Source organism: Oryctolagus cuniculus, chromosome 6, assembly GCF_964237555.1.
Source record: "Oryctolagus cuniculus chromosome 6, mOryCun1.1, whole genome shotgun sequence".
NCBI lineage: Eukaryota > Metazoa > Chordata > Mammalia > Lagomorpha > Leporidae > Oryctolagus > Oryctolagus cuniculus.
The window spans coordinates 126,005,667-126,018,955 of record NC_091437.1 but is presented as its reverse complement, the minus strand read 5'-3'; the positions used below and the strand labels follow the sequence as shown (position 1 = coordinate 126,018,955).

Below are 13,289 nucleotides of genomic sequence, written 5' to 3'. Positions count from 1 at the left end.
TGATCAGGATGCAGAACGTCGTCTGTCGCCGGGCTCGTTAGATGTGAGGGTAAGGTCAGCAGTTTCTCAAGGACACAAAGCAGCTGACAGAAACACTGCGCCGCTTCTCACCTGAAAAACAGACAGGCAGGCCTGTGTTCTCCCTGAGCCCGCAGTCAGAGACCGGCCTGCAAACCACAGGCGCTCGTAGCTGTGTGTGAATCGTTATCTGTTCTCGCAGAACACACTGTCTCTTGGAAAGCGCTTGATAGCTGGTATCTTCTCCGTGAAAAGGTTTGCGAGAGCTTTGTCTTTCTCACGAGCCAAGCCAGCAACTTCTGGAGGGGAAATGGGGAGACTGCCCTCAACCAAGCAGTCGTTATTTCGGCGTGCAGATCCTCCTCAGTGACTTCGCTCTGTGATCGTTGTGTAACATCCTAATCCGCAGTTTATTTTTACCATGAGCTCTGTAACCCGTAATCATAAGCAGATTTTTCCCTTATTTGGAATCATCCTTAACAGCTCCTCACCCTCCGCAGCCGCTGACTCTGACGCTGCGCTCAGTGTGTCTTCTGTGTTACCGGCCAGCGGCCCCCTTCTGCCTGCCACTGCCTGGGCTCAGCCTCGGCATTTCTCGCCTAGGCTGTGACACTGCCTGCTGATGGGCCTCCCTGCCTCCCGTCTCGCCCCTCTGTGCAGCCGTCCATCTAATGACTTGTAAGACCGTGCTGTGTCCTTGGCGTACAGTCCTTCGGTGCCTCTCACTGACAGTCAAGTGTACGGAGAGGGAATAAAGTCCATTAACAACGCCGTGCCCCTGCTTCCCACAGAGGCCCATGGCAGCCTCATAGTGCAGTGAAAGCAGCCAAGGACACAGGGACAGCAGCTCTGCTGAGAAGCCAGGCGGAGAGGACCAGGGGCCGGGGATCTCAGCAGACTCTGCAGACACGCCTTCCTGAAGCCCCTGGAGGTCAGACGCCAGAGGGCCTTGGTCAGGCGTCCGCTTTCAGCCGTGTTCCCGAGAAGCAGACTTTCCCGATGAGCTGTGCGGGCCCGCCCAGCTGTGACCATGCTTTTGCATTCCTAGGGAGAGGGAGCCATCCCTCAAACTGCGTCAGTCTCCTACCTTCTCTTTGCCTATTTTCTTTCTTTCCAATTTCCTAATAAAGTTTGTCTTGACAAATTTTGACTTGTTCTTTAATGAACCAAGAGAAGAGAGAGGTCCAGTTGTTTGCCCTGTGGTAAGCAGAGTGTTCTGAGAGTTCAGGCATGCCAGTGGGCCAAGTGGTATCAGCGAGAGGTGCGGGCAGACTGGCGAGCCTGCTTGGTGGGCGACAGGAGGCCTCACGGTGACACAGCTGAGGCTGCTGCTCATGTCCTACCTCTGTCTTCCCAGGCATAACTACCTTTCCTCATCGCTCGTCTTCAGACTTCACCTCTCACGTCTTGGCAAAACCATATAATGAGATAGGCACAGGCAATGCACAATAGGATTAATATTGTAAAAAGAAGGATAATCTGAATTGGCTTCTTAATATTTCTAAGTTTTAAATTCAGTTTGTTACTTTGCTTGGCTTTCCTCTTTCTATGAGCACTTGAAATTTAGGCTGCACACACAGTGTTCTGGCGGGTCCGTACTGACAGCAAGCTGTTTGATTTTTTCCATGCAGGTAGTTCTGTTTACCATGCAGAATAGCTTAAGAACAAGGAGAAGCAAATATGTGAAAAGGAATGACTTTGTGTTAAACAGGAATTCCTGCGAGCAGTAGCGTTTATATAAATGTAATTCTTTGAAGTTTAAAGAACAGGTTATGTGTCTTCTGACAGTACTGTAAACTTATCTAAGCAGTGATAACCTGCTTTAAAATTTATCCTATTATTTTATTTGAAAGGCAGAGAGAGAGCGAGCGAGATCTTCAGCCTGCTGGTCCACAACATGTGGGCATCTCAGCCAGGGACATAACCACAGCCCCAGATGCCCACTCCCATTTAAAACTATCTGATCGTTTGACATGGTGAAAAACAAAAGAGAGCTTTACAGTAAATTTACTTGCAATTTTGACTTAGCAGATGTGACGAAAATAAAACACTTTAATGGAAAATAAAATACATGAAACTATCTGGGTTTGGTAACATAATTTATTAGAGGCAGGAGGCCAAGAAGGATAAGATGTCGTGCTTTTGTAGTGCTGTACTCTCCGGGCTTAGCTCGGCTTCCTCAGCTCTCACTCACCTCCTGTTCCATTACAGGCATAGTCCATCTGCCACATCAGAACCATGTCCTACGTTTTTGTAAATGACTCTTCTCAGACGAATGTACCTTTGCTACAAGCGTGTATTGATGGAGACTTCAATTATTCCAAGAGGCTTCTGGAAAGTGGCTTTGACCCAAATATCCGTGACAGCAGGGGCCGAACAGGCCTGCACCTCGCAGCAGCCCGGGGCAACGTGGACATCTGCCAGTTGTTGCATAAATTCGGTGCTGACCTTCTGGCCACAGATTACCAAGGAAACACAGCGCTGCACCTCTGTGGCCATGTGGATACCATCCAGTTCTTAGTTTCCAATGGACTCAAAATTGATATTTGGTAAGTCCTCTGTGGTTCCCCTCAGTCCCTCAACTGTTGTCTAATCTCGGAGTCCATTGACTGTGTTTCCTCACTGATCTGTTGTACTGATAAGCTCCAAAAGGCATTGAAGATGGTGAAACCTTGTTAGGCAGGTGAACAAGGCACTGATTTTAGGTACAGATTTTTCTATGAAGACAGCAGCCAGTTTCTGCTCATTAAAGGTGTAGCGTAAGGCTAGGGAAAGGGCAGATCCAAGCTCAGATTTGTTGGAACCCCATGGACGGGACTGTGTTTGCTATGTCAACTCACTTAGCCTCCAGAATGAGTACTCTTGTGGTAGGTGTTACCTTCCTTTGACAGAGGAGTTAGTCCACACAAGAAGAGTTAGTGTCACAAAGCTCATACAGCTTGTAGGTGACAGACTGGAATTTGAAACTGGTTCCAGGACTCCAAAGCTTGCGTGCCTTCTGTCACATAATATACCAGGTTCATAACCCTCTGGGGTCCAGAGTCCTTTTTAGACTGGACAATCTGAAGAAGTCATGGGGTTTTTGTTTGTTTGTTTGTTTGTGTTGGTGATACGCAGTCCTTGAGTGGGAAAGGTTCAGGTCGTCTCTAAAACTGAGCTCGGCCTTTCGGTTACCGCTATGTGCCGTCCTCATTTATTGTAGCGCCGCAGTGCCCCTGGATCCGATAAGACAAGATAGGCTGCATGCAGAAGTCTGAAATGCTCCAGATTACAGGGCCAACATGGTGCCCACGTTTCACATTTTTGAAGCATTCACATTTTGAATTTTAGGATCAGGTCTACTCCACCAGTAAAGTGTATGCAAATGTCCCAAAAGCCAAGGCAGTTCTGTCCCCAGCACTTCAGAGAAGGGGTACTCAGCCTGTGAATGGTTCTGTTGCCACAGGACAAAATGTGGCTGGAGTTTTCTGCAAGATTCAGCATGATTCGGGTTTTCTTCTGTGATTCGTGTTAAATAACAGTGAACCAAAGAGGCTCCTTTGGTTCTTTCTTTCTTTCTTTTTTAAATTCTTGGCCTTTGTTTACATATACTTTCCCATAAAATATAAATGTCAGATAAGAGTGAATCCAGAACTGGACTTTCCAATTAATCTGCTCTTCTGTTTACTGCCCTTTGTCCACTCTTTTACCTGCATATTCTCTTTTCCCTTTTCCTTGGAAGGAAAAAAATTAATGAAAATTTCAACTTCTGGCTTGGACTTTGGCTCTGCTTTGTGTTTTACTCTGAGGTAGCAGGCCCGTCCCTGTTTGGCTGAGACCTATACAAACAGGTACTAACAATATGGTGTAACTGCTATCATGGCCTCTCTATTCTTACTTTTGTTTTAGCAACCATCAAGGTGCTACTCCCTTAGTTCTGGCAAAGCGCAGAGGAGTGAATAAAGATGTCATCCGATTGCTGGAGTCTTTGGAAGAACAGGAAGTGAAAGGATTTAACAGAGGAACACACTCAAAACTGGAGACCATGCAGACCGCGGAGAGCGAAAGGTACCTGAGACGGAATGTTAAGGAGTACGCTGCTTGTCCCGGCCGGGTCCTCTGTGCTGGCCCTGTGAACTTTGTGCTCGTTTGCTCTCAAGTGCAGGTTTCTGATGGCCTTTGAACTTGATAGAAAGGTCCTTATGGCTTCAGAGCACAATTGAGAGATCACAGTTGAGAAGCTGTTAGCAGAAAATACTGCGTCCCCACATCCACATAATGTTCTGTTAGCCACCGGCTGTATGGGCCTCAGAGCTGAGTCTGGGGGAGGGAAACGGAGTTAGAGAAGTTTAAGTACAGACCACAGGAAGAAAGGAGTTTCAAAAAATGAATCGAATGCAAGTAAGACTGGAAACTTGGACAATACAGAAATGACCAGAAAGATGGTCTCAAGTGCTGAGAAACAGGATTAGCACAGACACTATTGGTAACATAAGGATTAGCACAGACACTGTTGGTAACATAAGGGAAAGTGACTTTCCCACGGGTTGGAATGGAAGGAATTTGGGCTCCTGTGAGTAACTGAGGTGAAGATGTCAGGGCTGACGGGGTCTGAAGTCCCTTATCCATTTTCATCCAGGAGCCGTGGGGAACACAGTTCAGGCAATTCGGAAAAGGTGGCAGGCCATCTTTTCTCGCAGCCTCCACGGCTCAACAGGTGACGTCAGTAGGCCGGACTAGTTTTATAGCACTGGGCTTGGTGGGCCGCCGTGGAGCTTCAGCCTTCCAGATTATACAAGCGAGGCAGGAAGGCTACTATCATCTCTTCCCGAAGCTTCAGGTGGCAGATGAGTAGAACAAACAGGGGCCCGCATCAGGTGATGACCCGGTAGCTGATTGACCCGCACGTGAATTCAGGATCACGTAGACTGTTGAGGAGTTGAGGATCCTCGTTGGGATCCTTGTTTTTATGAGCTCCAAATCCGCTGCTTTTCATTGCTCTTGTTTCATTTGATTGCTTTGTACCGTGGTTGCTTCTCTCCTCCTTTGTATGCTGGCTGGTGTGCTCGTTGGGTGCCATGAATTGTACTTTCAAGGACAGGCCTATTTGTTTGGATACTTTGAAGCATTGTTCCTGTCCTAAAGAAATCTAGAATTTTATTGCTAAATTTATTGCTAAAATGTCTTGCTTCTCATGAGTGATCACTGACAGTTGGCAGAGAAATAAAATGAGCAGGAAGTCAGAGATGCACTTGCAGGCCCTCCTTCCTCACGGTGTACCTGGGATCGACAGGATGCCTGTAAGCATTTTAGTAATATTGAACTGTTACAAGTAAATTCATGTTTCTCCAAAATAAATTGATATTTATTTTCATTTTCTATAAAATGGAAAGTAATACTAAATTACATTAAGCTTTACCATAAAAAATGTTCAAGAATATATTTTTTCCTGCTCTGTCTTTATTTATTTATTTATTTTTTATTTTTCAAAAAGATTTATTTGAGGGGCCGGCACTATGGCGCAGTGGGTAAAAGCCCAGCCTGCAGTGCCAGCATCCCATATGGGTGCTGGTTCAAGTCCCGATTGTTCTTCTTCCGATCCAGCTTCTGCTGTGGCCTGGGAAAGCAGTAGAAGACAGGCCAGGTGCTTGGGCCCCTGCAGCTGCGTGAGCGACCTGGAGGAGGCTCCTCCTGGCTCCGAGCTTTGGATCAGCTCAGCTCTGGCTGTTGCAATTATTTGGGGAGTGAACCAGCGGTTGGAAGAGCTCTTTCTCTCTCTCAATCTACTCTCTCTGTAACTCTGTCTTTCAAATTAATAAAATAAATATTTTTTTAAAAAAGATTTATTTGAAAAGCAGATATATGTATAGAGAGATTCCATCCACTGGTTCATTCCTCAAATGGTTGCAATGGGCTGGTCCAGACCAAAGCCAGGAGCCAGGAGCTTCTTCCTGATCTCCCACATGGATGCAGGGGCCCAAGCACTTGGACTGTCTTCCAGTGCTTTCTCAGGCACGTTAGCAGGAAGCTGGATGGGAAGTGAAGCAGCTAGGACTCAAACTGGCGCCAAATGGGATGCTGGCATTGCAGGCAGCGGCTTTACCCACCATGCTGGCCCCCCTTATTTTATTCATAACCAGTTTCTCAGCACTTCTTTATAGAAACACATTTTTGGCTTTGTTTTGTAGTTACTTATTAACTTAGAAGTCATAAGTTGTTTAAGGAGCTCAAGGGAATATTGATTCCTGTTTCTTGGCATTTCGCTTCAGGGTGAGAATGCACATTATTTACAGCATTATATAAAACCACTTCTTCAGAATTAAATTATTAATATTTTTATTACCTAGTTACGCTATCTTATGCCTGTCATGAGGCATAAGGTAGGAACTTACTTCACCACAAGTTCACTATCTTGATAGAAATGCAGTACTTGAAAATTTAATTTAGAAGTTTAACAGCAGTGCCATTAAGAAAATGCAGATTAAAGCCAGTGAAGTACCAGCTCACAGCCCCCAGTGTGGCTTTAATCAAAAAGGCAGACCATGACAGCTGTTATGGAGAACATGGAGAAATTAAGAACCCTCAGATATTGCTGGTGGGTATGGAAAGTCATTCACCCATGGTGGAAAACTGGCTGGCAGTTTCTCTAAAAGTTACACATAGAGTTACTGTCTGACCCAGCAATTCCACTTCAAGGTGTATACCAAAGAAAATTGAAACCATATGTCCATATAGAAACTTAGACAGGCACGTTCATAGTAGCCATATTCACAGAAGCCAAAACATGGAAACCACCTGAAACTCCAGCTGAGGAGTGAATGAATGAACAGAGTATCATCTCTCCGCCCAGTGGGGTGTTACTGTGCCACAAAAAGGAGTGAAGTAATGGTGCATGCCTCCATAAGGATGAATTCTGAAAACATGTGACTTGGGAGAAGCCCGGCACAAGGGCCACGTGCTATATGGTTCCATTTATGTAAAATGTCCAGAATGGGCAAATCCAAAGAGCCAGTAGTTCAGTGGTTACCTGGAACAGAGGGGCAGGGCAGTGAGGAGTGACTGCTGCAGGCAGAGTTTCTTACGTAGGAGATGAAAGAGGAATTCGGTAGTGGAGATGGTTGTACAAGTTTGTGAAAATGCTAAAACCCACTGAATTATAGGTTTTTTCTTAATTTATTTGAGAGGTAGAATTACAGACAGTGAGAGGGAGAGATAGAGTGGTCTTCCTTCTGCTGGTTCACTCCCCAAATGGCCACAGTGGCCAGAGCTGTACCTATCCAAAGCTAGGAGCCAGGAACTTCCGGGTCTCCCATGGGAGTACAGGGGCCCACGCACTTGGGCCATCTTCTACTGCTTTCCCAGGCCATAGCAGAGAGCTGGACTGGAAGAGGAGCAGCCAGGACTAGAACCGGTGCCCATATGGGAAGCCGGTGCTGCAGGCGGAGGATTAACCTACTGCACTACAGCAGGCGAATTATAGTTTTAAAGGTAAATTTTGTGGTATATGGATTATATCTCAATAAAAAGTAGGAAAGCATTTAAAGGGATTGGCTAGAATATTACTTTCCTAGAGTGGACCATAAAGCAGTTTCAAATGTTTTTACTCTAAGATTTTCCATTTCTCTTAGGATTCCTTGAGATACAGCATAATATCTGTCAGCCTTGCAAAGGCCTTTAAATCAAATTAATGAAAAATATTTCCCCACTCCTTTATATTTTCTGAAGTTTAAGTTCTTTCTCTTACTTTGTAGAAATGGAATAACACAATATAGGTGAAATATGTGTTTTAAAAATGAAGGAAAAGATTATCCACACTCAGACCATTTTATTTTGCTGGAATCAGAAAGTAGAAAGCTTTTCCATTGGAGAAAGGTTCTTTTTTTTTTTTTGACAGGCAGAGTGGACAGTGAGAGAGAGAGAGAGACAGAGAGAAAGGTCTTCCTTTTGCCGTTGGTTCACCCTCCAATGGCCGCCACGGCCAGCATGCTGCGGCCCACGCATTGCGCTGATCCGAAGCCAGGAGCCAGGCGCTTTTCCTGGTCTCCCATGCGGGTGCAGGGCCCAAAGACTTGGGCCACCCTCCACTGCACTCCCTGGCCACAGCAGAGAGCTGGCCTGGAAGAGGGGCAACCAGGACAGAATCCGGTGCCCCGACCGGGACTAGAACCTGGTGTGCCGGCGCCGCAAGGCGGAGGATTAGCCTAGTGAGCCACGGCGCCAGCCTGAGAAAGGTTCTTTAGAAATTACTGATTGGCAGAGCTTCATGAGCTTCTAGAGCAGGGGTGGGGACCTTTTTTCTGCCAAGGGCCATTTGGGTATTTATAGCATCATTCATGGGCCATACAAAATTATCAACCAAAAAATTAGCCTGCTGGGGCCAGCATTGTGGCATGGCAAATTAATCTGCTGCCTGTAATGCTGACATGCCGTATGGGCACCCATTTGAGGCCCAGCTGCTCCACTTCCAAACCAGTTCCTGGCTAATGCACCTGAGAAAGCAGCAGCAGACGGCCCTAGTGCTTGGACCCCTGCACCCACGTGAGAGACCCAGATGGAGTTCTGGGCTCCTGGCTTCGGTCTTGCCCAGCCCTGACTGTTGTGGGCACTTGGGGAGTGAACTAGCAGATGGAAGATCTCTCTCTCTCTCCCTCTTTCTCTGTAACTCTGCATTTCAAATAAAATAAATAAATATTCTTTAAAAATCAGCCTGCTACGGATTTACTGAATTTCGAGTCCCGCTTGTGGTTGCCTTGGCAGGGCCTGGCCAATGGGCCAGATGTTCCCCAGCTCTGTCAGGGGATGTACATTGAGTTCTCATGTTGAGTCTGGTGCCTTTGAGTATGAGGGCTTGTCAGGTCAAGACCAGGGGTCAGACAGCCTCTTCTGAACTTGTGTCTGTTTGTGAGTTAGGCCTTCTCAAAGTTCTAATCTTAGTTTCGAGCTTATTGAATTTTTTGAAGTTTCTGTATTGTAGATTCCCACTGAAAATAATCTTCTCTTACTCAGGAAATAAACATCTGTTAATATGAAAAATATTCTTTTTGAATGTCAGACAGAGCAGCCCATGAGTGAGTCAGCCTCCATGGTTCAGAGGAGCCCTGGACGCTGAGAAAGGCCACAGGACCTTTGGGTCAAGAAGTAAATAAAGTTGTAGGTCATAAAAACTGCCAGTTCCTATGTGGTTCATAGAGAACAAGACGCTAAGACGTTTTCTGCTGCTTTCACTGTTCTGTGCGGATGGCTGGGAGAAGGGAAGAGAAGGGGTTAGGAGGAGCAGTAGCGGCCTTGTGTAGCCAGTAGATGCTCGAGACATATGATTATGGTCATTGTGGTTTTAATCTAAATGACACCCTGTTCCTGGGCCTGCCTGATGTGACATGACTGCGAGTACTAATCCCCAGAGCTTTCCATTCATCACAGTGTAGCCTGCTCAAGTCAGATGTCCTGTTTTCCCTTTGTGGTGGTTGTATTTCTCATTGCTATAGTTTTGAAAACCAGAATCAGTGTTTTTGTAGTATTTGTACTACATTGCTTTCACCTACACTTGGCCTTTATGCAGAAGAGAAATAAATGTATTCTGTCTTATGCTACAAGATAGAACCAAAGCCAGTAGAAGGAAATTAAGAATTTCAGGGCTGGCGCCACAACTCACTAGGCTAATCCTTCGCCTGCGGTGCTGGTACCCTGGGTTCTAGTCCCAGTTGGAGCTCCAGATTCTGTCCCGGTCGCTCCTCTTCCAGTCCAGCTCTCTGCTGTGGCCTGGGAAGGCAGTGGAGGATGGCCCAAGTCTTTGGGCCCTGCACCCGCATGGGAGACCAGGAGGAAGCGCCTGGCTCCTGGCTTCGGATTGGCACAGCGTGCTGGTCATTTGGAGGGTGAACCAACGGAAAAGGAAGACCTTTCTCTCTGTCTCTCTCTCTCACTGTCTGACTCTGCCTGTCCAAAAAAAATTAAAAATAAAAAAGTCAGTGACTAGGCCAGCCCATATGTGCCGTAGACTGAGGAATAAGCTGCCTTTGTCCAAGGCTTACAGTTAAAGCAGGGAGACAGGTCTGATCATTGCAATAAATTAATAAAAAATCCCACTTGCCACCAAGATTCATACCAGTTTTACCCATCTTTACCTATTTTCGTTAACCTGAAATCTCCAGTTTCAGATCTTCATTTTGAATCCTCTAAATTTAAAATAGCCAAAATACGTTTTGGCTTAATGTCTTGGTGGAACAACTCATTTTACCTGTTTGAAGACCAGCTGCTAACCCACAAGTGTAATGGCTGCAATGTACCAGCTTACTGTCTGGTGACTGTCCAGACACAAAGGGATCTGTAGGTCAATCCAGAAGTGTGGAGATAATATGTAAGTCAGCTTTCTCCTTGCAAGTGCTGTGTTATAAGATTGGTCTTTTCCACATTATACAGTCCCTGTTGTTTTTTTGCTTTTGAACTGGGTGGAGTGTGCTATTTCATGCCCCTCTCTTTTTCCTCCTTTCCTAGTGCCATGGAAAGCCATTCTCTCCTCAATCCCAACCTACAGCAAGGTGAAGGAGTCCTGTCCAGCTTTCGCACCACATGGCAGGAGTTTGTAGAGGACCTGGGCTTCTGGAGGGTGCTGCTGTTGATCTTTGTCATTGCCTTGCTGTCTCTGGGCATTGCCTACTATGTGAGTGGGGTGCTGCCGTTTGTGGAGAACCAGCCTGAACTGGTACACTAAGGCGCTTGAGGGAGACGGGAGGCAAGCGCGTGTGTGTTCTCAGTTTCTCAGAGTTCTTAGTGCAAGGCAGTGAGGGCTGTACATCTTTCCTTTTGCATTCTCCCCCATTGTAAATCCTTGTAGAAGAACGATGTGTTCATTCAACCTACCTACATATCATACTCAAATACCCTGCATCCCAGCACTACCTCTGACTCAACCTGGCATCTAAGGACATACCTGCACATGGCCTTGTCTGATGAGAGCTTGGACGTGACCAGAGAATGGAAGGTAAAGGAAGAGTGGAGGACGACCTTGGGCTGGGAGCTTCCCCCGAGAGAGGGCCAGCTGAAGTGTGGAGAAAGACGAGGGCTCTTACGTGGCTACTTTTCCTTGGAGGCTTTGATTTTGATTGTGTTTATTTGTGCGATGTTTTCCCTTTTCTCTTTCTGTTTACTTTCTCTGGGGATGGAGAGGAAGTGAAACATTTCAGATTAAAACTGTTTTCAAGTCCTGTACAGCTAATTAGTATTGTTAGAATCTGGCTGGTTTATTTTAATATTTTCAAGACTAGCCACAAGCCAAACAGAACTTCAGAAAATGAGCTATGTTTTCTTCAAAAATGATTGATTTGGTATTATATTCATTTGTTTTGGGGATAATTGTGATTGTTTTGTAAACTGCTGTGCTTGTTAATATCTGAGAAAGAAAAGCTTGAGGGAGTCATTTTGATATCTGTTTTAGTTTCCCTTCGTGTTTGTTTTAAAGGTATCCTGCTCATCAAAACCAGTCAGAACCACCTCCCTTTTGTTAACTGAAGAGTTAGCAGGGGAAAATAATTCTGATTTTGAACTGCCACTATAATTACATAGTGTTACTACAGTGAAAAAAAAATGCAGTGCTCTAAGCTAGCTGTGTTGTCACAGTTTTATCGTACTTCGTAACTGTTTCATGTGCAACCCTGTTGGGAGGCCCTGTCGGTTAGCAGTGCCTTCCGTATCAGTAATTCTCTGCTGATGAGAATGAGTAAATGGTGCTGAGCCATATGGCACTGGGGGTCGTAGACGCTCCGTGCAGTCACATCGTGCACAAGGAGAATCTGGCTGCCTGCCTGGGCGCAGGTCTCAGCAGTGAGCTTGGAGGCCTCTTTTGTTTGAGGTTCTGTAGTATGTAAATCATAGTCTTGGGTTATTAGGGGAAACATATGAAAGCTTGATCGGTGCTCCTTGAATCAGGAAATTGTAATCAAAGAATTAATGGTTTTATTTTTTAAGACAGAGGCACCTAAGCTACTGCTAAGTGAGCTGTTGCTAGAGTTAGAGGTTAAGTTTAGAATAGAATTGGTAGTTCTGTGATTCTTTTGCTTCTTGATATTTTCTCTTTTGTATTTGTGTATCTGATATTAAGGGTTTTTCTTTCATGCGGCTTTATTCTCTGTTAAAGAGCTGTAGCCTCAGGATTAGCCTGCCGCCGTATGTTGCAAAAACAGCTGGCTTTAGAATGGAGAACACTAGAACTCAGATGCAGAGAGTTCGAGTGAAAGCTTTGGGATTTGCATGACTTTTTTTGTTTCTTTTTAATAAATCTAAGCAGATATGCACAGCTGGTGAATTATGTAAATGTATTACGTTTTTTTACCATTAACGTTTCCATTTAAGTGCTGATTTCCTTGAAGTCTGTTCTCTGCATTCATCTTTCAATAATAAAACCAATAAATATATTTATGAATCCCTTAATCACAACTCATTTTCTTAGTGTGTCATGGTTTTTCTTTTGATTTGGGGATTTTGTGATGGATCAAAATAGGTTGTTTAAAAAAAAACGAAGTTTTTTTCCAAACCTGTTGTAATGGGTGTGTTGACTTTTCCTACACGTTTGCCTTGAAAGTGCTCTGAAGCAAATTTGGGTGACAGTAACTACTACGATCCAGCAGCTCGCAGTTACGCAGGTCACTTGGCACGCCCCATCTCATTTCATCCTGGCCCTCCCTTGGGCCCTGCATGGCCCCATTTCATAAGATGAGAAAACTGACGCAGGGAAGTGAAGTGACTCCCCCAAGGTCAGACAGCTGGGTCGTGGGGGAGCAGCAGTCCCGATCCAGCCTCTGTCCCAGTTGTGTAAGCCTGCTGTTTCCTGCTGCCCTCTGGCTGGTGGGAATCCGGCAGTGGGACCGTGTTTATCCAGAGCCTGGCCCGCTGCCCTGCCAGCAGGCTGCGACTGAGGTCTCCTCGCCCATTCCTCTGTGCGCATTTCCCCCTCTTCCTCCGGTGCACCGTAGTGCCATCCTCCCAGTGTTACAGCCTTCACCATGCGAGCTCAAACCCTAGCGTGTTCAGGAAACCTCCCGCAGGTACCCAGGTCTGGCTGCCCGCCTCTCTGTCAGTTCCCAGAGCTTATCATACTGTTTTATGATATTTATTGTGCGTCTCTTGGTCTGTTCCTACACAAACATGTATTTTTTTCCCCATTTGTCTCTAATTAGAAATTTTCTGAGAGCAGGGACTGACTGTGTTTCCAGCACTTTGTATCCACAGTGCATCCTGCGGAGGTCCTTGTGTAGAAATACCGGTAGCATTGTTGACTTTTTTTACCTGTAGCTGCA

At 45.7% G+C, this 13,289-nt stretch overlaps 1 protein-coding gene across 3 annotated transcripts in view; it reads left to right on the top strand.

The window, feature by feature from the left end:
• Positions 1–12,423, top strand: part of ANKRD46 (ankyrin repeat domain 46) — a 37,241-nt gene extending 24,818 nt beyond the window's left edge. For all 3 annotated transcript variants that reach the window (XM_008255795.4, XM_070075370.1, XM_002710715.5), the window contains 3 exons: positions 2,230–2,567; positions 3,907–4,065; positions 10,492–12,423. In XM_008255795.4, the coding sequence (XP_008254017.1) occupies positions 2,257–2,567; positions 3,907–4,065; positions 10,492–10,708 (687 nt within the window). In that variant the 5' untranslated portion in view covers positions 2,230–2,256 and the 3' untranslated portion in view covers positions 10,709–12,423. The remainder of the gene's footprint in view (positions 1–2,229; positions 2,568–3,906; positions 4,066–10,491) is intronic.
• The last annotated feature ends 866 nt before the right edge of the window (positions 12,424–13,289 follow it).